The following is a 23,210-nucleotide window of genomic DNA, read 5'->3' as shown; positions in this document are numbered from 1 at the left end:
AGCCTCTCTGGTAGAGATGCACCAGTTTATCTCGCCTAAGAAACCTAGGAGTATGTTTTTTTACCACTCCAGCTTTCAGACCACTGTTACCAAGCCCAGGGCCTGTCCTGACAAACGTTTTCCGAAGCGTAGTTCAGATGACCGTTTTCCTTTTCCACCAGAGGTGGTTAAGGAATGGGCCCAGTCCCCAAAGGTAGACCCTCCGGTGTCCAGAATCTCAGCCCGCACAGTCGTAGCTGTGGCTGATGGCACCTCTCTTAAGGATCCCACTGACCGCCAGGTTGACCTTTTGGCCAAGTCTGTATATGAGGCGGCAGGAGCCTCGTTCTCCCCGTCTTTTGCGGCAGTGTGGGCTCTTAAGGCAGTCTCTGCCTCCCTGGAGGAGATACATTCCCTTACCAGGGACTCTATTCCTGAGAGTGATGCCTTAACTTCTCAAGCTTCGGCTTTTGCATCCTACGCCATGTCTGCCATCCTGGAGGCTTCTCACCGCACGGCGGTGGCCTCCGCTAACTCCCTCGCGATCCGCAGGATCTTGTGGCTTCGAGAGTGGAAAGCAGATGCTTCCTCTAAGAAGTACCTTGCGAGTCTCCCTTTTGCTGGGTCCCGGCTGTTTGGGGAACAGCTGGATGACATAATTAAGGAAGCTACTGGCGGGAAGAGTACTTCCTTGCCACAAACTAAAGCCAGGAAACCTGTCCAGGGCAGGATCCAATCGAGGTTTCGTTCCTTTCGTTCCTCTAACTGGTCATCCTCTAAGCCCTCGACCTCGTCCACTACCGCAGCCAAGGATCGTAAATCGAACTGGCGCGCAAAGCCGCGTCCTCAAAAGACCGGAGGAGCCGCTGCCACTAAGACAGCCTCCTCTTGACTATCTGGCTGCGCCAGCAACGTCCTTGGTCGGTGACAGGCTCTCCCACTTTGGAGACGTGTGGTTTGAACACGTCGCCGATCAGTGGGTGCGGGATATCATCTCCCACGGCTACAGGATAGAATTTTCTTCCAGCCCGCCAAACAGATTTTTTCTGTCCACACCCCCCTGCTCCAAAGCCGCCGCCTTCTCTCAGGCCGTGGCATCCCTGCAGGGCAACGGGGTAATTGTTCCGGTCCCCGCCCGGGAACGGTTCAGCGGTTTCTACTCAAACCTCTTTCTAGTCCCCAAGAAGGACGGTTCCTTCCGGCCCATCCTGGATCTCAAGCTTCTCAACAAGCATGTTCAGGTGCGGCACTTTCGCATGGAATCTCTGAGATCGGTCATTGCCTCAATGACCCAAGGAGATTTTCTGGCATCCATCGACATCAGAGATGCCTATCTGCATGTGCCTATTGCGGTCTCACACCAGCGTTGGCTACGCTTTGCAATCGGAGAGGTACATTTCCAATTCGTGGCTCTTCCCTTTGGCTTAGCCACGGCCCCTCGAGTGTTCACCAAGGTCATGGCAGCAGTGGTTGCGGTCCTGCACCTCCAGGGGTTGGCAGTGATTCCTTACCTGGACGACCTTCTAGTCAAGGCCTCATCCAGTGTAGACTGCCAGCGGAGTGTCTCTCTCACTCTCGCCACGCTAGTTCAGTTCGGGTGGCTTGTCAACCTGCCCGAGTCCACTCTGACCCCGACCCAGGTACTTATGTACCTAGGGATGCAATTCGAGACTCTGCCGGCACTTGTCAAGTTGCCCTTAGTCAAACAGCAGTCCCTTCGTCTGGCGGTGCGCTCTCTGTTGAGGCACCGCCGTCATTCCATCAGACACCTCATGCAGGTGCTGGGTCAGATGGTGGCGTCAATGGAAGCGGTTCCCTTTGCCCAGTTCCATCTGCGTCCCCTGCAGCTGGACATTCTCCGCTTTTGGGACAAGCGGATCTCTTCCTTGCACAGGCTGGTGGCTCTGTCATCACAGGCCAGGAGCTCTCTTCAGTGGTGGCTTCGGCCCCTCTCTCTCTCACAGGGACGCTCCTTCCTGACTCCGTCCTGGGTGAAACTCACCACGGATGCCAGCCTCTCCGGTTGGGGAGCAGTATTTCTCCATCACCGAGCACAGGGCACTTGGACTCCGTCTGAATCAGCCCTCTCGATCAATGTGCTGGAGATCAGAGCTGTGTTTCTAGCTCTCCTAGCCTTTCACCACCTGTTGGCGGGCAGGCACATTCGGGTTCAGTCGGACAACGCGACAGCGGTTGCCTACATCAATCACCAGGGCGGGACTCACAGCCGTCTGGCGATGTTGGAGGTTCAACGATTCCTCCAGTGGACGGAGGACTCCAAGTCCACCATATCTGCAGTCCACATCCCAGGCGTGGAAAACTGGGAGGCCGATTATCTCAGCCGTCAAACCGTGGACAACGGCGAGTGGGCCCTGCATCCGTCAGTGTTCAGATCAATCTGCCGCAAGTGGGGCACTCCGGAAGTGGATCTAATGGCATCCCGGCACAACAACAAGGTTCCGGTTTACGTGGCTCGCTCCCACGATCCTCAAGCCTTCGCAGCAGACGCACTGGTTCAAGATTGGTCTCAGTTCCGTCTGGCCTATGTGTTTCCCCCTCTAGAGCTCTTGCCCAGGGTTCTGCGCAAGAACAGGACGGAGGGCCGTCGAGTCATTCTCATTGCTCCGGACTGGCCCAGGCGAGCTTGGTACCCAGACCTGCTCCGTCTGTCCGTAGAGGTGCCGTGGCATCTCCCGGACCGCCCAGACCTTCTCTCTCAAGGTCCGTTCTTCCGCCAGAATTCTGCGGCTCTCAGATTGACGGCGTGGCTCTTGAGTCCTGGATCCTGACGGCTTCAGGCATTCCCTCTGAGGTCATCTCCACCATGACTCAGGCTCGGAAGTCTTCCTCGGCCAAGATTTACCACAGGACTTGGAAGATTTTCCTGTCCTGGTGTCGCTCTTCCGACCATGCTCCTTGGCCGTTCTCCTTACCGACCATCCTGTCTTTTCTACAGTCTGGTCTACAGCTAGGTCTGTCCCTCAATTCCCTCAAGGGACAGGTGTCTGCTTTGTCGGTATTGTTCCAGCGGCATATCGCCCGACTGGCTCAGGTGCGCACATTCATGCAGGGCGCATCTCACATCATTCCTCCTTACCGGCGGCCCTTGGATCCCTGGGACCTTTAATCTGGTCCTCACGGCCTTACAGAAACCCCCCTTTGAGCCTCTCAGGGAGGTTCCTTTGTCTAGACTTTCACAGAAAGTTGTTTTTCTAGTAGCCATAACTTCTCTCAGGAGAGTTTCTGATTTGGCTGCGCTCTCTTCGGAATCTCCCTTTTTGGTGTTTCACCAAGACAAGGTGGTTCTTCGTCCGACTCCGGACTTTCTCCCTAAGGTGGTGTCTCCTTTCCACCTTAACCAGGACATTTCATTGCCTTCTCTATGTCCGGCCCCTGTGCATCGTTTTGAGAAGGCGTTGCACTCCTTAGATTTGGTGCGGGCGCTCCGAATCTATGTGTCACGCACCGCCGTTTTTAGGCGGTGCACCTCACTTTTTGTGCTAACCACTGGTCAGCGCAAGGGTCTCGCTGCTTCTAAACCGACCCTAGCTCGTTGGATCAGGTCGGCTATCAGCGATGCCTACCAGTGTTCTCGGGTGCCTCCTCCTCCGGGGATTAAGGCGCACTCGACCAGAGCTGTCGGTGCCTCCTGGGCTTTCAGGCACCAGGCTACGGCTCAGCAGGTTTGTCAGGCTACCACGTGGTCCAGTCTGCACACTTTTTCGAAGCACTACCAAGTGCATGCTCATGCTTCGGCAGATGCGAGCTTGGGCAGACGCATTCTTCAGGCGGCTGTCGCCCATTTGTGAAGTTAGGTTTTGCCTACTTCTCAGTTTGGTTTATTTCCCACCCATGGACTGCTTTGGAACGTCCCATGGTTTGGGTCTCCCATAAGGAACGATAAAGAAAAAGAGAATTTTGTTACTTACCGTAAATTCTTTTTCTTATAGTTCCGACATGGGAGACCCAGCACCCTCCCTGTTGCCTGTTGGCAGTTTTTTGTTCCGTGTGTTTCACCGGCTGTTGTTAGTAGACAGAGTTCTGGTCTTGCCGAGTTTTACTCTATCTCTACCTATGGGTGGATGTCCTCCTTCAGCTTTTGCACTGAACTGGGTAGATTGTCATCCAGGGGGTGTATATAGCCCGGAGGGAGGAGCTACACGTTTGAGTGTAGTACTTTGTGTGTCCTCCGGAGGCAGTAGCTATACACCCATGGTTTGGGTCTCCCATGTCGGAACTATAAGAAAAAGAATTTACGGTAAGTAACAAAATTCTCTTTTTCTTGATTTTTTATTTTTTTTTCTCCAATCTTTTAGTATCCGTAAGATCTTTTTTTATCTTTTTTTCTCTTCAGGATCTTCGGGAAGAATGTATTAAACTGAAAAAAAGGGTGTTTGACCTTGAGCGCCAGAACAAAGCGCTGAGTGACCTCTTTCACCAGAAGTTGCAACGCTCCTCGGGATCATCCCCGGAGGTAAGAGCTGTTACCATGGAAAACAGGTTGCGTACGAGGCACACGGTTGAGTTTATTTCATTTGACGTGTGTCTGCTACCGCAGCACCTTCATTTATTTATAGTGTCCATTTCTGTTTCAAGTGAAATATTCTCATTTGTCATCAGATTATAATTGTATGTATGAAAATACACTGATTAGCTGACCAGACAGCCACATTAAGACTGTGTAGCACTATGTATTATTTTAGTCACTTTTTGTTTTTTTTTTTACTCCATAAACTAAGTAAAAAGCATCCAACAAATTCATTTGTAAAGGAGTTTTCCACTTAAACAAAAATGGTCCATGAACACTTTTATTCATGTAAAAATAAATCCGGTATGAAAAATGAAGCATCTTCTCCATGCAAAAACTCTCTACACAGGGTTTTAGTCTGTTAACATAAAACATATATGAGCTCTAAACACAAAATTGTAAAATATTTGTGAGCAAATTGCTTCATTTTTAATGAAAATGATCAGAACCCTAAAAGAAATTAATTATGATTGTCTAAAATTTTAAAAAGAAAAAAAATCACTTGACTGAACAAACAAACATTTCAAATCACTGCAAAGTGAAAACATGGCAGTAATTGCTTAACACAGTGATGGCAATTCTTTTGCGCTTGATATGTCAAAATTTGTAAAAAAAAACAAACCAAAAAACGCGCATAGCTCGGGTCGTATCACTTCTAGAAATATCCATAATTTTGTGATATTTAGCTCTAATAAGTTATCTGATAATGGTAATGATAATGATTATCTCCTCTCTCCTCCACCAAGCAGTCATTTATCTCCTCTTCCCCCACCCCAGCAGTCATGATAATGTGCCCATCTTGTCCTCTGTAGTAATGTCCCCTATAGTAATTTGCATTTCTTGTCCCCTATGGTAATATGCCCAACTTGTTACCTGTAGTAATGTGCCCATCCTTTTCCTCATCTTGTAGTAATGTGCCCATTCTTATCCCCATCCTGTAGTAATGTGCCCATTCTGGTCCCCATCCTGTAGTAATGTGCCCATTCTTGTCCCCATCCTGTAGTAATGTGCCCATTCTTGTCCTTATCCTGTAGTAATGTGCTCATCTTGTCCCCTTCTTTTAGCAATAACCCATCCTGTAGTAATGTGCCCATTCTTTTCCCCATCCTGTAGTAATGTGCTCATCCTTGTCTTTATCCTGTAGTAATGTACCCATCTTGTCCCCTTCCTTTAGCAATGCCCCATCCTGTAGTAATGTGCCTATCTTGTGCCCATCCTGTAGTAATGTCCTCTATTTATGCCATATTATGCCGTTTTCACATACACACATTTTAAAAAAAAAAAAATTCTTCTCACCTGTCCTCCATTCCCTCGGTGTCGTCTTTCTTGCTTCTTGCGGCCCACAGGCCCCCAGACGATCGCGACCCTATGCTGGCAGCCGCAGCCATCTGCGCTTTACTTCAGATGATTTCTGCTGCCGCGTAGATGAAAGCTCTGCAGAAGATGTCACCTGCTGGACTCTGGCCGGCAGCTGCCTTGGTCAAGCTCTGCAAGAGCGTTCCTGTGAGCAGCGTTGGAAATCGTCTGAAGTGAAGCGCAGATAACTGTGGCCCCCAGCATAGGGCCGCTATCGTCAGGGGGCCTGCGGGCAGCAAGAAGGTGTCTAGGGCTGCTTGTTTGAGACCTCTGGGGTAGAGAGGCGTGTTACATTGCGCGTGGTACGTAAGCACTCCTCACTCAGGACCCTGATTAAAAGTACAGAACACAAATCCCTGGCGGCCGCATCCCCATGTATAAAACAAGCTGCGTCCGCCGGTGTTTTAATTGGGACTGCATGTGCGAATCCCATGGGCCGGTCATTTCAGAACAGTTTAGCCACACATGCAGTTCTAGTTAAATCACCGGCGGTTGCGATTTGTCTTATAGATCAGGATGTGGCTGCCTGCCGTACGTGCCAGCAAAAATGGCTCAGCGTGTCACCACTGACACACATGTCATAGGTTAGCTATCACTGGATTAATAAGTGAGATATTGCTTCTTTATCATGGTCTAAAAATTATCATTTGTCGGCATCAAATCCTCCAGTATAATCAGAAATTAGCAGTGGGATTAGAAGAAAATATAAGCCATTTTACAAGCATTGAAACTACAAAAAAAGACAAATTGCTGTTACAAATTAAGGCCTGTTAAACATTAAAACACTTTACACTCCGTAAAAATGTGCATCGATGCAAAGTTATCTTCACGTGTAAAAGGACCCATAGTTACCGTATTTTTCGGACTATAAGACGCACCGTACCATAAGACACACCCTGGTTTTAGAGAAGGAAAATAGGAAAATAAAATTTTAAGCAAAAAATGTGCTCATGACACACTGTTATGGGGCGAGGATCTGCTGCTGACACTGTGTAATATCCCCAAATTCTCTACTAAGGTACCCCATCCTGGTAATGATTCTCCTGCCTTGTGAATATATTTATGTCCCTCATCCTGGTATAGCCCCATCTTGCTATATACTGCATCCTGGTATGTGCTCCCATCCTGCTCATATACCCCCATCATCCTGCTCATATACCCCCATCATCCTGCTATATGCCATCATCCTGGTGTATGGCCCCATCATCCTGTTCATATACCCCCATCATCCTGCTATATGCCATCATCCTGCTCATATACCCCCATCCTGTGGCACACAAAAAAATAAATAAACGTTTACACTCACCTTTCCTTGTTCCACGCAGCGTCGCTCCTCCTCCTGTCTGTGCCGGCAGTGCTGTATTGAGCCGGCCATGTTCCCTGCAGCACTGCGATGTCCTCCAGTCTGCCGCCGCGGCTGTGAAGACACACGTGCGCACAGCGATGACGTCATCGCTGTGAGCACCGCTAGTCTCCAGTCCACACAGTGCAGCCGGCAGACTGGAGGACATAGCGAGGCTGCAGGGGAACGGTGAGTACATTGATTCACTGCACCCCGCGCTGATGATGATGATGCGCGGGGGCCAGTGAATACAGCCGAGCATGATCATTGCAGGCTGTAGTTGCCAGGAGTGATCACGGCCGGCTGTTAATTATGCGCGCTTCCCCGCCCATCATCCCGCCCACCTATCAGCCCCGGCTTCAGCGCTGAGAGATGGGCGGGAGGATGGGCGTGCATATGTAATGAGCGGGCCCACGTGGTCATGGTAGGCGCTGCTACAGCCTGCTTGTGCCCCCGATGACCCGCTCCACCGCAGCACCCTCATTCCCCGCAGCCATGCCCTACATTCAGACCCTTAGACGCACCCCCCACTTTTCCCCAACATTTGGGGGGGAAAAAGTGCGTCTTATAGTCTGAAAAATACGGTACTTCTACCCTTCTCACGCTGCACATGAAATGGACTTTTGAAGTAAACTGTGAAGTTAATTCTTAAAATTCTAAAAGGAACATTGCTTTTCTCAGTGTCATATAAATTGCAATATTTTCTCTTTGCCCTTTTGTTTTAGTAAATGGCTTTACTCATTCTATATTTATTTTCGAATATAGTTACACCCATTGCAGGCCCTGTCTGACTCCCAGGGAGGGGACCTTGACAGGATATCAGTCTCCCTTCCATTGGGACAATGTGGAATGCAGAGAGAGGTAAAGAAATACAATTTGCATGTAAAAAATATAATTGACTCTTCACTTTTCTGAATGTTGCATGCAATTCAGGGAACATGGGAGATCACATGAGGCTGGTTATACTCATTAGATGAAAATGGGTTGAACTTAGTTTTCTGAGGGATTAACTAGCAATTTTTTAAATCATTTTAGCATACTTAATCCTCTATTCCCCTGCAGATAAGCTGCTGGTAAATGTTGTGTTCAAATCAATATGCAGGAATAACATATTGAGTATTTTTAATGTTTAAAGGGTGCCAAATCTGGCCCCTTTAGAGTACATACCCACAATCTGTGTTGGTAGTGTTTTGGATGCAGTGTGTTTTCGCTGTGTCTAAAGCACTGCGTTGTACAGTACGAGCACAGTGAATGGGATTGATAAAAAAATCTCTTGCCCACTGTGCTTCTTTTCTACGCAGCGTAAACGGACATGCGCACGGCTTTTTGAGTTGCAGCATGTCAATTTATGCCTGCACGAGTGTCCAAGGCAGGAAAACACACCAAAAATCTGGTGCACCCAGAATCCTGATCGTGGGCACGGATGCTAGGTTCTCCCATGAAGAACTTTAGCATCTCCGCAAAAGGAACTGTGTCTAGAACTTAGTGTCTCGTGATCGTGGGCACGTACCCTTAAAAATACACTTGTATTTATGGTGTGAATGCTAAAAGTGATTATTTATTTGTTTTGAAAGTTTTGCAAATTACATAATTTGCTTCTTTTACTTTTCAGAAAACTTAATATTTTTACTCGTTGCACAGTTTGTATAACTATATACAGTGTGTTCACCCATATCCTGTCCACCGCCATTAACTTGAGAACGGCGGCAGCTATAGGCATAGAAGTGGTGTCTAGGTATAGTAAAGTATCCATGCACTACGCAATGAAACCACCTATAGCGCCACCTCATGGAAAACCATGGAGTTAGCATTTTTATCTCGAAAACGGAACGAGGTAGAAGAAAAAAGTGAATTACAAAGTTGTAGGGCATCATCAATTCAATACGAATCGACAACTTGCATACAGAAATGCTATGATTTAGAACGTGTGAAGCGATACCTCAAGGAGACCTTCCTACAAGTCATTGGGTATGTTGGCTGCGTGGAGTGGCCTCCACGCTCACCTGACCTGACCCTTTTGGACGTCTTTCTGTGAGGTCACATCAGACAGCAGGTGTATGTGACCCCTCCACCAACCTTGCAGGACCTACGACGACTTATTACAGATGCTTGTGCAAACGTGTCACCTACAATATTGCACAACGTGCAGCAAGATACAGTATGCTGTCCAGAGTCCAGATGTGCATTGCAGCTGATGGTGGCCACTTTGAGCATCAAAGTTTAATGAGCGCCATATGCGTGACCAGCATTCAATGTTTTGAGAGGGTCATGGGTTTCATATCATAGCATTTCTGTATGCAAGGTGTCGATTCGTATTGAATTGATGATGCCCTACAATTTTTTACTTCACTTTTTTCTCTATCTCGTTCCGTTTTCGAGATAAAAATGCTTGCTCCGTTGTTTTGCACCAGGTGGCGCTATAAGTGGTTTCATTGCGTAGTGCATGGCTACTTTACTATACCTAGGCACCACTTCTATGCCTATAGCTGCCGCCGTTCTCAAGTTAATGGCGGTGGACAGGATATGGGTGGAAACTGTGTGTGTGTGTGTGCGTATATATATATATATATATATATAGAACAGCTACATTATTTTTTTATTTTTTTCTTAAATAGGACAAACAGCGTTCTGGTCGGGCCCAATCATCATGTCGTTCTCTAGATGCCATGTCACCATTCCTCAGGAAAAAGGCTCAAATCTTAGAAGTCCTACGAAGGCTAGAAGCCACGGGATCTCAGAGTGGATCACTATGCACTACACCTCCAATGTTTGTTGGGGGAATATCATCAGCTAGTGGGAATGGATTACGTGTAAGACCAGACCAAGGCTTGGAATACATGAATGGTGAAGGTTTACCTCCTTCTGAGCATGGTGGAGATGAGCCTTGGGCCTCTTGTCTGCTTCTGGCTCAGAATGGTTGGGAGGAGTTACTTAAGTGGAAACCCATACAACGGGAGCCACCAGCAGGTAGCCCTGGAGAAGGAGGAGGGGAACACCTTGGTTTGGCATCAGGAGAAGATGTTCAGCAGTCATCACGTCAAGCAGAGGGAAGCTCATCATCTTCAGATGATGACATTGGAGATCCACCTCCTCCATGTGAAATTCGGCAACGGTTGCCATTAACAGACTTGACTAAGGGTTTAGCGCCATGTATGTGCTCCCGTGGAGCAGTGGATAAAAGGGGCCCTATTGAGGGCTATTCAGATGGAACTGGCTTTGCTAGGGGCCACACTGGGCATCTTCATTCATTAACATGTTACAGCAGAGGCCTTCGAGATATGGTAGAAAGTCAACGTGTGCCAGTGACACCACCAGCAGTTACAGAGAGGGGGGACTCCCTGTCTTCTTCACCAGGAAAGCAGTCTGGTTCTGAGAATGCTTCTGATGGGCATTCCTCTTCATGTCCTCCTTCTCCTGGAACATCTGTTAGTTTGCCAAGGGACACATCTGTTTTTCCCCACAAAAATGGAGCGCAGGAGCAACAGGATGATTGTCCTCCGTCATTGATGGTAGTTCCTAATCCTCCCTGTCCTGACGCACAAGATGCACTTATTCCTTCTTCTGAGCCTCGGACTCCTCATATTCCTTCTCCAGCTAAGTTTCTCAAGTTTTTAAAACTGCCAGGCTCAGGGGATAAACTACAAAATCCAAACTCTCTGAGGCTTAGCCCTCAGCTGACTCAAACCTCTAAAATCCCCTGTAGGAGCAATAATTATGAGGCTTTTCCTTCACCACGACTTAGTAGGAAGACAGCAGAAGAATCAGCTGGGCCAGAAACTGATCCACCTTCTCCATCTGAATTTATTAATCCTGACGCTAGTAGGCAAGGACAAACAGAAAGGTCAAACAATTTAATAAATAGACCTGGAATACAGTGTTACACCAAAAAATCCCATGACTATGAAAATGTTCCTGCTAAAAATTCTGTGCTTCCCACTGCAAGCCAAACTGAGGGTATGGACCTGTCTCCCAAACTAGTTGAAGTATGCTCCTCCAATTGTTCCCCTAATCCTTTTGTACATTCCCAAGTAAATTCTTCTACTGACCATAATGGTCAGACAAACACACCAGTCATGAAAAAGCATGTTCCTTCCAGAAAACCTACTGAGTCTGCTGGACCTGTCCCATTTAAAGAAAGAATTGGGAAGTTAAGAAGCTCTGACAACCAACAGACAGAGCTTGCTGTAGCATTAACAGATGAAAACAGGGTGTTACCGGATGGCCCTGATCTTCGTCCATCCATGAAAAGATCCGTAGGTGTAAGCAGTTTAAGGACTCCTGAGCCTGGATCTACAGAGAGCTATCCACCAAGGTACCATGGACAAAAATCTGATTCTGCTCGGACTCGACAGACTACTTCTAATTGCCCACCGGGCTCACCTCATGGTCCACGAAATCCATCCCGTGCACCACCTGTACCAAGCAAGTCTCCTCGTAGCCCCCATGGAAGTCCAACAAAGCTCCCTGCAAAGTCCCCAAGTAGGGCAACAGCAAAGCCTCTTGTATCTCGACCGCTAAGTGAAGAGCTAAGACCGAGTCAACGGCAACCCACTCTAACAAACGATGAGAAGCAGAGAATGCAGTCCACTGTTGCAGGCAAGAAAAGTAGCACTTGCCCAGAGTATGCATGTCCCCGTAGTCCAGGTTCGCAGGGCACAGAAAATCTTCCATTGAGTGCTTTGCATTCGGCCATTGAAGAAAAGGTGATGAAGGGCATTAAAGAAAACATGTTGAGGTTGCAGGAACAGCACCGTGCACCTGCTCCTGATCCTAAGCAACGTAATTCCAGTGGTATTGCAAGCTGGTTTGGCTTAAAGAAAAGCAAACTGCCTGCTCTAAGTCGTAGGCCTGATGCAGCGCGTGTGAAAGAGGATAAGAGAGAGCGAGCTGCGAGTGGCTCTCCTCGGACTAGGGATGGAAAAGGTGAGAGCCTAAATATTTCCATGTTAATGGAGAAAGCTGAGGATCTCCGAAAAGCTCTTCAGGAGGAGAGAGCCTACATCAATGGTCTTTCTCTTGATAAGAATCGCACAGCTGTGTCTGTAGATCAGACACGGGAAACATCAAGACCTTTGACTGCTGACAACTTTATGCAACAGCTCTTGAATCGGTAAGTGGGGTCTCCTCAGAATTGATATCGCCAAAAAATGTAAAATGCATCCTAAAATGGTTCCAATGACCCTGGTGACATTAATTTTTTTTTTTTTATTTCTTGTATAAAATATATGAACTTTGAGATGATAGTATGTACAAAACATGTATATCAAAAGTACCACTATATCTCATTTTGGAAATCTGAAAAGCATAAAAAATATCAAACATCCTCTTCAGAGCTAAAAATTTGGCTTAGTGGTTAAATCCTGTCCATTAAATTCTAGCATCTGGCTTGTCTTGTAAAAGTCAGTATTTTATGGGCCACTACTGATTCCAGCCAATTATGGCATAGGTCATCAATGTCTGATCAGCCGAGGTTCAACACCCCGCGCCTCCGCCGATCAGCTGTTACCGATCCCGGTAGCGGCAGCAGGCAGCTGGAAATGCTCAGTTCTGGAGCTGCTCCGTCTTCTGATCATGGCCACGGCCGGGTACTGCACATCCACCTCCTATGGATTACATTTGGAGATCAACAACAGCTGATCAGCGGGGGTGCGGAGCGTTGGACGCTGGCCGATCAGACATTGATGACCTAAGGATAGACAATCAATGTAAAAGTAGTGGACAACCCCTTTAAAAGGAATTTTTCAGCATGGAGCTCTTTCAAATACAAGTGTAGCATTACTTTTACATGGTCATTCCTTTCCTCCGTTACTTTTGCATTTGAATTGATATACAGATGAGGCTGAACAGCTTTTTATAGCTCTAAAGCCTTTCACTCCAGGTCTATTCCGCTCCCAGCACTGCTACCTTCTACTACTCTGACAGCCTCTATACTGTGTGACGTCTGTCAAAGGAGCGGTCAGTCAAGCAGCAGCAGGAGGCGGCACTGGGAGGGAAATAGAGCTGGAGTGATAGAGGCTTCAGAATTATAAATATCTCTTCAGCTTCATTTACTTATCGATTATAATGCTGATTTCTCAGCAACTGAGGAGGGGCCTGGCCATGTGGGATTGGGGAACTTTTCTTTGGAGGAGCTACATGCGTATATAAAAAGTTTTGTCGAAATACTGCTGACAGATACCATTTAAAGATACTATACCAGATATTTTTGTTTATTCCTGTAAGAGTATGTTCCCATGTTGCAGATTTAGGTGCAGATTTTCTGCACCTAAAACTGCATCTCTTGGCATGAAAAACGCTGCAGAAAAAGTGTGCTTTTGCTGCGCTTCTCGATGCGTTTTTTTTTTATGCATTAAGATAGGGATTTTCCTGAGAAAAACGAAGAAACAATTGACATGGCAATTGTTTGGTGCAGTTTTTTCCACCCCAAAATGTGCAAGGAAAAAACTTGCAACCTGGGCACTGCACTTTAGAATTTTAATAGACTTTGCTGGGATGCAGTTTTCCTTGCATATTGATTAAAATCTGCTAGAATAAATGTAGGAAAAAATGCAGCATTGGCACACAGCGTAAGGTCCCCTTCACATGTCCGTGATTCTGGTACGTATGACATCTGTTTTTCATATGTACCGGAGACCCGGACATACACAGATCCATTAAAATCAATGTTTTTTCATGGACATGTGTCTGTGTGTTCTGCAAGGAGATAAGTCAGTTTTTATCCGGCAGCACTGATGTCACATGGCCCGTGTGACATCAGTGTGACATGTACCGGAAAAAACACATCTTGTGAAATAAAATGATTTTCTATACTCACCTGTCTCCGGGGCTGCTGTCTTCGGGGCTGCTGTCAATTTCTTCCTGACCCGCTCATTATGCTCATGCATATTCACTGAACCGTGGACCTGGAACAGCAGGGCTGGAAACAGCAGCAGCGGGGACAGCTGAGTAAAAATGTCCTGCTCTCCGTGTGTTATCATGGATAGCACATGGAGAACACACGTGTGCCAAAATCATGTTACACTGATGGACATACGCACCTTCCAACACTGTCCATGCAAAACATGTATTTTTCACGGACGTTTGAAGGGGGCCTAAATATGTATGAATTGTAGTGTAACGATGTTTAGATCGTCACCAGTTTTCAGCACCGTTCCAGTCCTCTACTCAAGTGACTGAAATTCTGACTTGATGGATGACATTGGGGTGTTTGTGAGCTGGATGTTGTTTTACAATGTCTGTGAAATGTCAGAATGAGCCTACATAACCTTACATTGTAAAAAACATTTCTATCTCACACAGACCCCAGTGTTATCCAGCAAGTCAGAATTACAGTCACGTGAGTGTGCAGAGGATTGTAGCAGCGCTGGAAACCGCGGAAGTTGGCGATCTGTAATTATAATATTGCACTTAAACATTTAAACTGTTTTTGTACTCCCTAAACCTTTCTTATAGATGCTTCTAGTCATCTCTGCCCACCTTTAACCAACAAGCTGAATAAAATATAAATAATTATTTAGCAGTGTCACAAAGTACATAAGACCGAAATTGAATTTAAAAACTAGATATCATTATAAAATATATTCTGCTTTTAGATTGCTAATAAATTACCATACACCTATCAATGATCTATAACGTGTCGCCACACCAACACTGTGCATATAGTAATCCTCACCTGAGCCAAATAGATAAAGCCGTTTCATGCTTTCTAAATAATATTGTCAATCTGTTTCATGCATGAAGGAGAAGATTTGTACATACTGTATTTCAGCTTGGCTTTTATTCCGTATATGAGCAGATTATCTGCATATCTACAAATACATTCCTAATGAAAAATACCTTAGGTATAAACTGATTAGAATAATTCATATTATTAACACTCCCTTCTCAACCATGTATAAATGTGAATCCTTATTCATATCTGGGGTGACTATAATACTGCTATTTGGCTTAAATGATAAAATATATATATTCATGTGCTGATATTGCACACTTATCATAAAAGATAATGTCAATGTCAATCTTCAAAGTGGTTCTCCATTAGTTAAATGAAAAGAACTAATGGAAATGTCATTATAAATTTCCTAAATACAATTCAATAACAAATCTTTTTATCTAGGGAGGTAATCACTATAGAATTCAAATGGTACCATCTTTTACACTGTGAAAAACCTGTCCAATAATGACCTGGTGATGCATATGCCATGGATAATCTTTCAGAGTTGACTGAGCAGGCAGCAATGTAAGCAGCCTTTTTTACCCCCTGAGGAAGCCAGGTTTCAGTGATACGCGTGGGACCATCTCTTCCGTCACAGGGATTCCTTAGTCTTATACCCTCAGTATTTACTTGATCTATTCTGTCGTACTTAATCCCGCTCTTCATATTTATTGGTTTTCTATATGTACATTTGATACTGTACTGTTTACCTAATCATTCATGTTTTGGTATACCAGTCCTCTGATCCTTTTACAGCTAGCATTGTACATATCTTTTCGATCTTTGGAAATTAGTATCTTATATATTCTGTGGAATCCAGTATCTTTTTTAAGATATGTCATATTGCTTTGCATTTTCCAGGGAGTTTGGATTTTTGTAAGCCGTTATATTACCCTGTGTGCCCTGCCTTTATTCTTGGGCTGGGACCATGCTATTATTGTGACACTTTGCTTTGTTCCTGTTTTTTTTAATTGTTCTTACATTTATTTTTTTTTGTTAATTATGTATACTTTTTTGCATTTTTCAATAAAAATTCTATTATTTTTTTAATTTGTATGTATCTCTTTTTGTAGAGTTTCTTTTTTACAATATTGAAACCGCTTTTCATTATGCAGTGTGCATCTTCTTATTATTGTGGTCCCTGCTTAATTATTATACTGAACGTGGGAAACTTCACTACAATGACCTGCAGACTCATGTGCCATGTATTGTCATTCAGAATGACTGAGCAGGCAGCAATGTAAGCAGCCTATTCTTATCTCAGCACTCCTGGTATTTCCATTATTAGATCAGAAAGACAGCAGTGTGAGCAGCATTTTCTTACATCCAGTATCCCTGTTTTCTCCAGCAATAAATCAGAACAAGTTGGACGGCAGTGTAAGCAGACTCTTCTAACACTAGAAATACCAGGAGTGCTGACATAAGATTAGAAATACAGGGTAGGCAGCAGTGTGAGCAGCCTCTTCTAACCTCAGCACCTCTGGTATCTCCAGTATTAGATCACTAGGAGCACATCTTTCTAAATATGGCAGCCATTTATTTTTATTCTCTAGTGATCACTTATCTAGTCTAAACTTTTGTAGTTTGCTAGTTCAAGGTACTTGGAATTTATTTCTACTGACATTTCTTTAGTTGGTGGGTTTTTGTTTTTTTTTTGTTTATTTATTCCCGGAGAACCCTTGTAAGTTCAACCCTTTTGTGACCCTAATTTCCAAATTTGATATCCAATCGTTTAGATTGTTGATAAGTGTTTAATGAGAACCTGGCATCTCATTTGTGCTGTCTAAACCACTAACTGCATGATTTGAAGTGAGGTATATTTTTCTCTGAAATGCTTTGGCGTTTTAGACAGAATATATTTAGAGTAGCCGGACACCAGACTAGTTCGGTGCCGCCTGTGGCTAGTGCTGCTACAGTGATCAAAGGCGTCTTCCTCATTTATACATAGGTCTCACCCTATCAAATCACCTCGAGCAGCACTACACTAGCTATGGTCACCGACTGTATCTTCTAACTATACTTTCTCTGAAATGTCGGCGCGTTTCAGAGTAGACTATAACTGGCTTCACTTGTGCAGCCAGGTTCTGATTCATGATGACATTGGTTTGGGCAGGATTAATCAGATGATGGGTCCCTTTAAACGCTTCTCCTCTTTCTGACTTTTTCATGTTGTCTATTCTTATAACGTGAAATGACTAGTATCTATAATGTTTCATTGCAGTAAAAAAAATAATATATATGCTTTGCCGAGTTTGATGTTCCGTGACCTAATGATTTGCTTATAAAGATACAATTCGGTACAATTCAGTATAGCTATATGGCACTGCTTGCATGTAGCTTGGATGTAGTAGAGTAGCGTTCCACATCATATGTGTCACAAGAACAACAACTTGGTACGCCAGTATGTAATACCATATTTTCCGGCATATAAGACGACCCCCAACTTTTCCAGTTAAAACAGAAATTTTGGGATATACCGTATATAATAGAGTATAAGCCGACCCGAGTAATGTGCCCATTTTTTAGTAATATGCCCATCCTTGTCCCCCCCTGTAGTAATGAGCTCATTGTTTAGTAATGCCCTCCTACCAGTCCCCTTCTTGTCCCCCATTATGCCGTTGTTTACACACAATAAACATTATTCTCACCTCTCCTCCGTTCACGTGATGACTTCAGCTGCTTCTTGTAGACCACAAGACCCATATATTCCTCCGTGATAGCGTCCGATGCACAGGGTTGCTGTCTGCTGTCATGGCTTTACTGCAGTTGAATGCTTTGCGGTGCCGTAAAGCATTCAACTGCAGTACACTGCATATTGACAGAAAGCTGCTAATTAGTGATGTGGGTGTGGTTATACAGAGCAGTTGACTAGGAGACAACTAGTCCTAGTAGTGATCACCTCATGCTGATAAAACCGATTTTATTAAAACCTCATACAGCCTAGTAAGTGACACATCACTGGAATCAGCCTGTCAGTCCCTACATCACATCGTTCTCAGATTACATAGTGAAAGCCTGATGACAGATTCCCTTTAAAGGGGTTATCCAGCTTATTTTGCCTTTTTGTTTTTTTTTTGTCATTACACTATTGGGCTACATTGGGGCAGGTAAGTAGATAGTGACTACCTACCTGCCCTGCTGTCAGCCCCTCTTCCCCGGCCCAGAGTGGTCAAGTGACCACTCCTACCGTGATTTTGCTGCTTCCTGTGATGTCACGATTAGAGGGCTGGAGCTTATGCTCGCCTTTTAGACGGGTATCACAGGAGACATCATGTAGCCGCCCTGCTGGGCAGGTACATTGCGTGGCGTCCTTTCTCCCCTTCCCTGCACCCTCCCACACATCCCATAGTGCAGTCTCGCTGCCTGTACTCTGCATGCAGCCCCCATACTGCTGGCGGCGCGCAGGCTAATGGTCCCCTTGCTGAACGCTGTCTGTGCTGGGGCCGTGCAGTCAGCGTTGTATATCAATGACTGATTTACTGGCGCTGCACAGATGGGAGCGCTGTATATAGCTGTGATCAGCCACCGACCAATCAGAGGCCAGCAGCGGATCATTTCAGTAGCTATATACAGAGCTCTGCTCTGCAGAGCTCCCAGGTATCTGTCATCTGATATAAAGCGCTGTCATCTGCGGCCCCTGATGCTGCTTGTGGTGTGCAGGCCACAAAAAAATCCTTCTCACCTATCCTCGTTCCCTCGGTGCCCTGTGTCCTGCCTCTTGCGGCTGCAGCCCCCTCCTTGCTGATCGCAGTCTTATCTGCAGAGGGCTGTGCAGTCAGCGCTTTATAACAGATGACAGATTCCCGGGTACTCTGCAGAGCCGAGCTCTGTATACAGATATGATCAGCCACCGGCCAATCAGTGCCCAGCAGCAGATCACTGGAGAAGCTGCATAGAGAGCACGTCCCTGCACAGCACCTGGAAATCAGTCCTCTGATATCAAGTGCTGACTGCACGGCCCCTGCAGAAGCCACGATCAGCAAGGGTGCTGCGGCCACAAGAGGCAGGACACAGGGCACCGAGGGAAAGAAGACAGGTGAGAAGGATTTGTTGGGTTTTTTTTTTTTGTGTATGTGAAGAATGGCAGACTAGGGGGCAATTCTACAGGACAGAGCATCACTACAAGAAGAGGGGCCCAAGGGGACATTACTACAGGATGGGCACAAGGAAAGGGAACATTACTACAGTATGGGGACAGAAATGGGCACATTACTACATTATATGTGAGGTGATTGTGCTGCACAGATGAGAAGCAGGATCACTGATCTGTACTACCAATGATTGGAAATACAGAGCAGTGATATCTCATCTCTGCAGCACAATCACCGCACATCCACTGCACATATAATATAGTAATGTCCCCATCTTTGCTGGGGCGATGAGCGGTCAGTGCTGGGGCAGAATACTGACAGCCAATAAGTGCACAGAGGGCGGGTCTGGACAATGAGGCCAGGCGGTGTCAGCTCTGACTGTGAGGTTTGGCACAGGAAGATGTCATGTTTGGTTGAGCTGCAGGTAAAAACAAAGAGCTGCAGAGAATAAAGGGATAATTCAAGAGGAACAAAAGTTAGAAAACAAAAACAAATAATGTAGGGGTGCTTTATATGACAATACAGCACAAATTAGGTTAAAAACATTTTTGGAGTTTGTCGGACAATTCCTTTAACTAGTTCAAGACCAAGCTATTACCACCATTCCAGCACAGGCACATTTTTGAGTTGTCTTACATGCGGTTTATGGACATTTAAATCATTTTTTTCTTTTCTTTATTGGTTATTCAAATATTATTTTCTTTGTCGCTCTATTGGGAGACCCAGACAATTGGGTTGTATAGGCTATGCCTCCGGAGGCCGCACAAAGTATTACACTCAAAAGTGTTAAGCCCCTCCCCTTCTGCCTCTACACCCCCCCGTGCTCCCACGGGCTCCTCAGTTTTTTGCTTTGTGCGAAGGAGGTCAGACACGCACAGCACAGCTCCACAGATTGGTCAGCAGCAGCTGCTGACCATGTCGGATGGAAGAAAAGTGGGCCCATATAGGGCCCCCAGCATGCTCCCTTCTCACCCCACTCTTGTCGGCGGTGTTGTTAAGGTTGAGGTATCCATTGCGGGTACGGAGGCTGGAGCCCACATGCTGCTTTCCTTCCCCATCCCCCTCAGGGCTCTGGGTGAAGTGGGATCCTATCGGTCTCCAGGCACTGAGACCGTGCTTCATCCACAACTCCTGTGGAGACTGCTGGATAGGAGCCGGGTACCGTTCAGGGACATGGCCCTGCTACTTGAAGGTACTCTGTATCCCTGTGGGGACCGCGCACGGCAACACCTCAGCCTTGCTGGGTGTGCTAGTGCACCGGGGACCGCGGCGCTGACCGGGTTTAACTGTGCCATTACACACTCAGCGTCGCTGAGTGTGTTTATATGTAGGGGCTACCGCGCTAACCGCCGCTGCCATGGGAAACTACGGCGCGGCTGGGACTTGTAGTTCGCCGGGGACTTCGGCGCCGGCCGCGCTTTTACGGCGGCCATGCTTATACTAGAGTCCCCGGCTTTCTTGCGGCCTAGCTTCCTTTTCTCCCGCCCCCAGCCCTGACAGGCAGGGGAAGGGCGGGACGCTGCACGGAACGAGCAGCACTGAGGGCTGGAGTATGATTTGCATACTCCACCCCCCTCACTGTGCACAGTGTGAGCACCAGTTCCCGCACTTTCTCGGCCACGCCCACGGCTCCCTCCTCTCGTCAGGACGCCGCAGCCATTCCTGTCAGCTCCTCCGACGCTGCAGAGCGGGACAAACCCTGGGAGACCCAGACACGGTCTCTGGTGGCCTCACAACCGCTTTAGGCGGCTGGTAAGCAGCACCTGTGGTGCTAGCCCCATGGTGCTGTAGTGTATTGATACATTATTTGTTTATAGTATATACTCTACACTGTATGAGCACAGTTCATTCTGGCTATATACCCTATTGTGTTACTCAGGGAAAACAATAGCATGGCGCCCACAAAAGGCAGGGGTGCCAAAACACAGGCTTATTATGCTGCCTGCGCCGCATGTAAGACCCCGCTACCGGCAGGTTCCACTGACCCTCATTGTGTGCAATGTTCGGCCCCTGTGACACTTCTTCAGCCAGAGCCTCTGCTAAGAGGGGCCCAGGGGGAGCCACCTGTTGACACTGTCCAGGTGACGGGGACTGAGTTTGCAAAACTCTCTGAGACTATGGCTAAGATACTAGAAGCCTTGCTGTCCAGGCCGGTATCTCAGCAAAGGGACTCTGTTGAATCATTGTTCCCTGACCCCCCTCAGTTGGTCCAACAATGTCCTCCCGGGGTATCTCATACATCCCAGGCTGAGGGTTATGACTTAGACCCCAGCCCCAGACCGAATAAGCGGGCTCGCTTAGAATTTCCCTCGACATCATATTGTTTAGGGTCTCAGCGGGGGGAATCTCTGGTTGATGATGCGGAGACAGCTGATCAGGATTCTGATCCTGAGGGCGCTCTCAATCTTAATACTCCAGACGGGGACGCCATAGTGAACGATCTTATTGCGTCCATCAATCAAATGCTGGATATTTCTCCCTCAGCTCCTCCGGCGGAGGAGTCAGCGTCTCAGCAGGAGAAATTCCGTTTCAGGTTCCCCAAGCGCACACCGAGTATGTTTCTAGACCACTCTGATTTCAGAGAGGCAGTCCAGAATCACCATGCTTGTCCAGATAAGCGTTTTTCTAAGCGCCTTAAGGATACACGTTATCCTTTTCCCCCTGACGTGGTTAAAGGTTGGACTCAGTGTCCCAAAGTGGACCCTCCAATCGCCAGACTGGCGGCTAGATCCATACTTGCAGTGGAAGATGGGGCCTCGCTCAAAGATGCCACTGACAGGCAGATGGAGCTCTGGTTGAAATCCATCTATGAAGCTATCGGAGCTTCTTTTGCCCCAGCATTCGCACCCGTTTGGGCGCTACAAGCTATCTCAGCAGGTCAAGCGCAAATTGAAGCAGCCACATGCACGGCCGCGCCACAAGTGGCATCCATTACCACCCTGACTTCGGCAATTGCGTCTTACGCTATTAATGCGGTCCTGGACTCTGCGAGCCGTACGGCGGTTGCGGCCGCCAATTCGGTGGTACTCCGCAGGGCCTTGTGGCTACGGGAATGGAAGGCAGATTCTGCTTCCAAAAAGCGCTTAACCAGTTTGCCAATTTCTGGCGACAGACTGTTTGGCGAGCGTCTGGATGAAATCATCAAACAATCCAAGGGAAAGGATACATCCTTACCCCAGCCCAAACAGAACATACCCCAACAGAGGAGAGGGCAGTCGAGGTTTCGGTCCTTTCGGGGCGCGGGCAGGTCCCAATTCTCCTCGTCCAAAAGGTCTCAGAAAGATCAAGGGAACTCTGATGCATGGCGGTCTAAGTCACGTCCTAAGAAGACCACCGGAGGTGCCGCTAACAAAGCGGCTTCCTCATGACTTTCGACCTCATCTAGTAACATCATCGGTCGGTGGCAGGCTCTCCCGCTTTTGCGACACCTGGCTGCCACAAATAAAAGACCGCTGGGTGAGAGACATTCTGTCTCACGGTTACAGGATAGAGTTCACCTCTCGTCCCCCGACTCGATTCTTCAGGTCATCCCCGCCTCCCGAGCGAGCCGAGGCTCTTCTGCAGGCGCTGGGCACTCTGAAGGCAGAAGGAGTGGTGGTCCCTGTTCCTCTTCAGCAACAGAGCCACGGTTTTTACTCCAACTTGTTTGTGGTCCCAAAGAAGGACGGGTCTTTCCGCCCGGTCCTGGACCTGAAACTGCTCAACAAACACGTAAAAACCCGACGGTTCAGGATGGAATCCCTCCGCTCCGTCATCGCCTCAATGTCCCAAGGAGATTTCCTTGCATCGATCGATATCAAAGATGCTTATCTCCACGTACCGATTGCTCCAGAGCACCAGCGCTTCTTGCGCTTCGCCATAGGAAACGAACACCTGCAGTTCATGGCACTGCCGTTCGGCCTGGCAACAGCCCCACGGGTTTTTACCAAGGTTATGGCTACTGTAGTAGCGCTCCTACACTCGCAGGGTCACTCGGTGATCCCGTACTTGGACGATCTGCTGATCAAGGCACCCTCTCAAGAGGCATGCCAACGCAGCCTCGACGCTACCCTGGAGACTCTCCAGGGTTTCGGGTGGATCATCAATTTTCCAAAGTCAAATCTGACACCGGCCCAATCGCTGACATATCTTGGCATGGAGTTTCATACCCTCTCAGCGATAGTGAAGCTTCCGCTGATCAAGCAGCAGTCACTACAGAAA

The 23,210-nt window shown here is 47.0% G+C and overlaps 1 protein-coding gene across 5 annotated transcripts in view; it reads left to right on the top strand.

Annotated features, from left to right (window-relative positions):
- NCKAP5L (NCK associated protein 5 like) overlaps window positions 1-23,210 on the top strand; it is a 154,364-nt gene that overhangs the window by 117,111 nt on the left and 14,043 nt on the right. For 3 of the 5 annotated variants that reach the window (XM_075336917.1, XM_075336914.1, XM_075336915.1), the window contains exons 6-9: window positions 4,334-4,453; window positions 7,971-8,066; window positions 9,821-12,315; window positions 14,505-14,594. In XM_075336917.1, the coding sequence (XP_075193032.1) occupies window positions 4,334-4,453; window positions 7,971-8,066; window positions 9,821-12,315; window positions 14,505-14,594 (2,801 nt within the window). The remainder of the gene's footprint in view (window positions 1-4,333; window positions 4,454-7,970; window positions 8,067-9,820; window positions 12,316-14,504; window positions 14,595-23,210) is intronic. The other 2 variants (XM_075336916.1, XM_075336918.1) reach the window with 1 other exon arrangement.

Source organism: Anomaloglossus baeobatrachus, chromosome 2 (genome assembly GCF_048569485.1).
Source record: "Anomaloglossus baeobatrachus isolate aAnoBae1 chromosome 2, aAnoBae1.hap1, whole genome shotgun sequence".
Lineage (NCBI taxonomy): Eukaryota > Metazoa > Chordata > Amphibia > Anura > Aromobatidae > Anomaloglossus > Anomaloglossus baeobatrachus.
The sequence above is the reverse complement of the archived record's forward strand: the minus strand, read 5'-3'. Positions and strand labels throughout refer to the sequence as shown.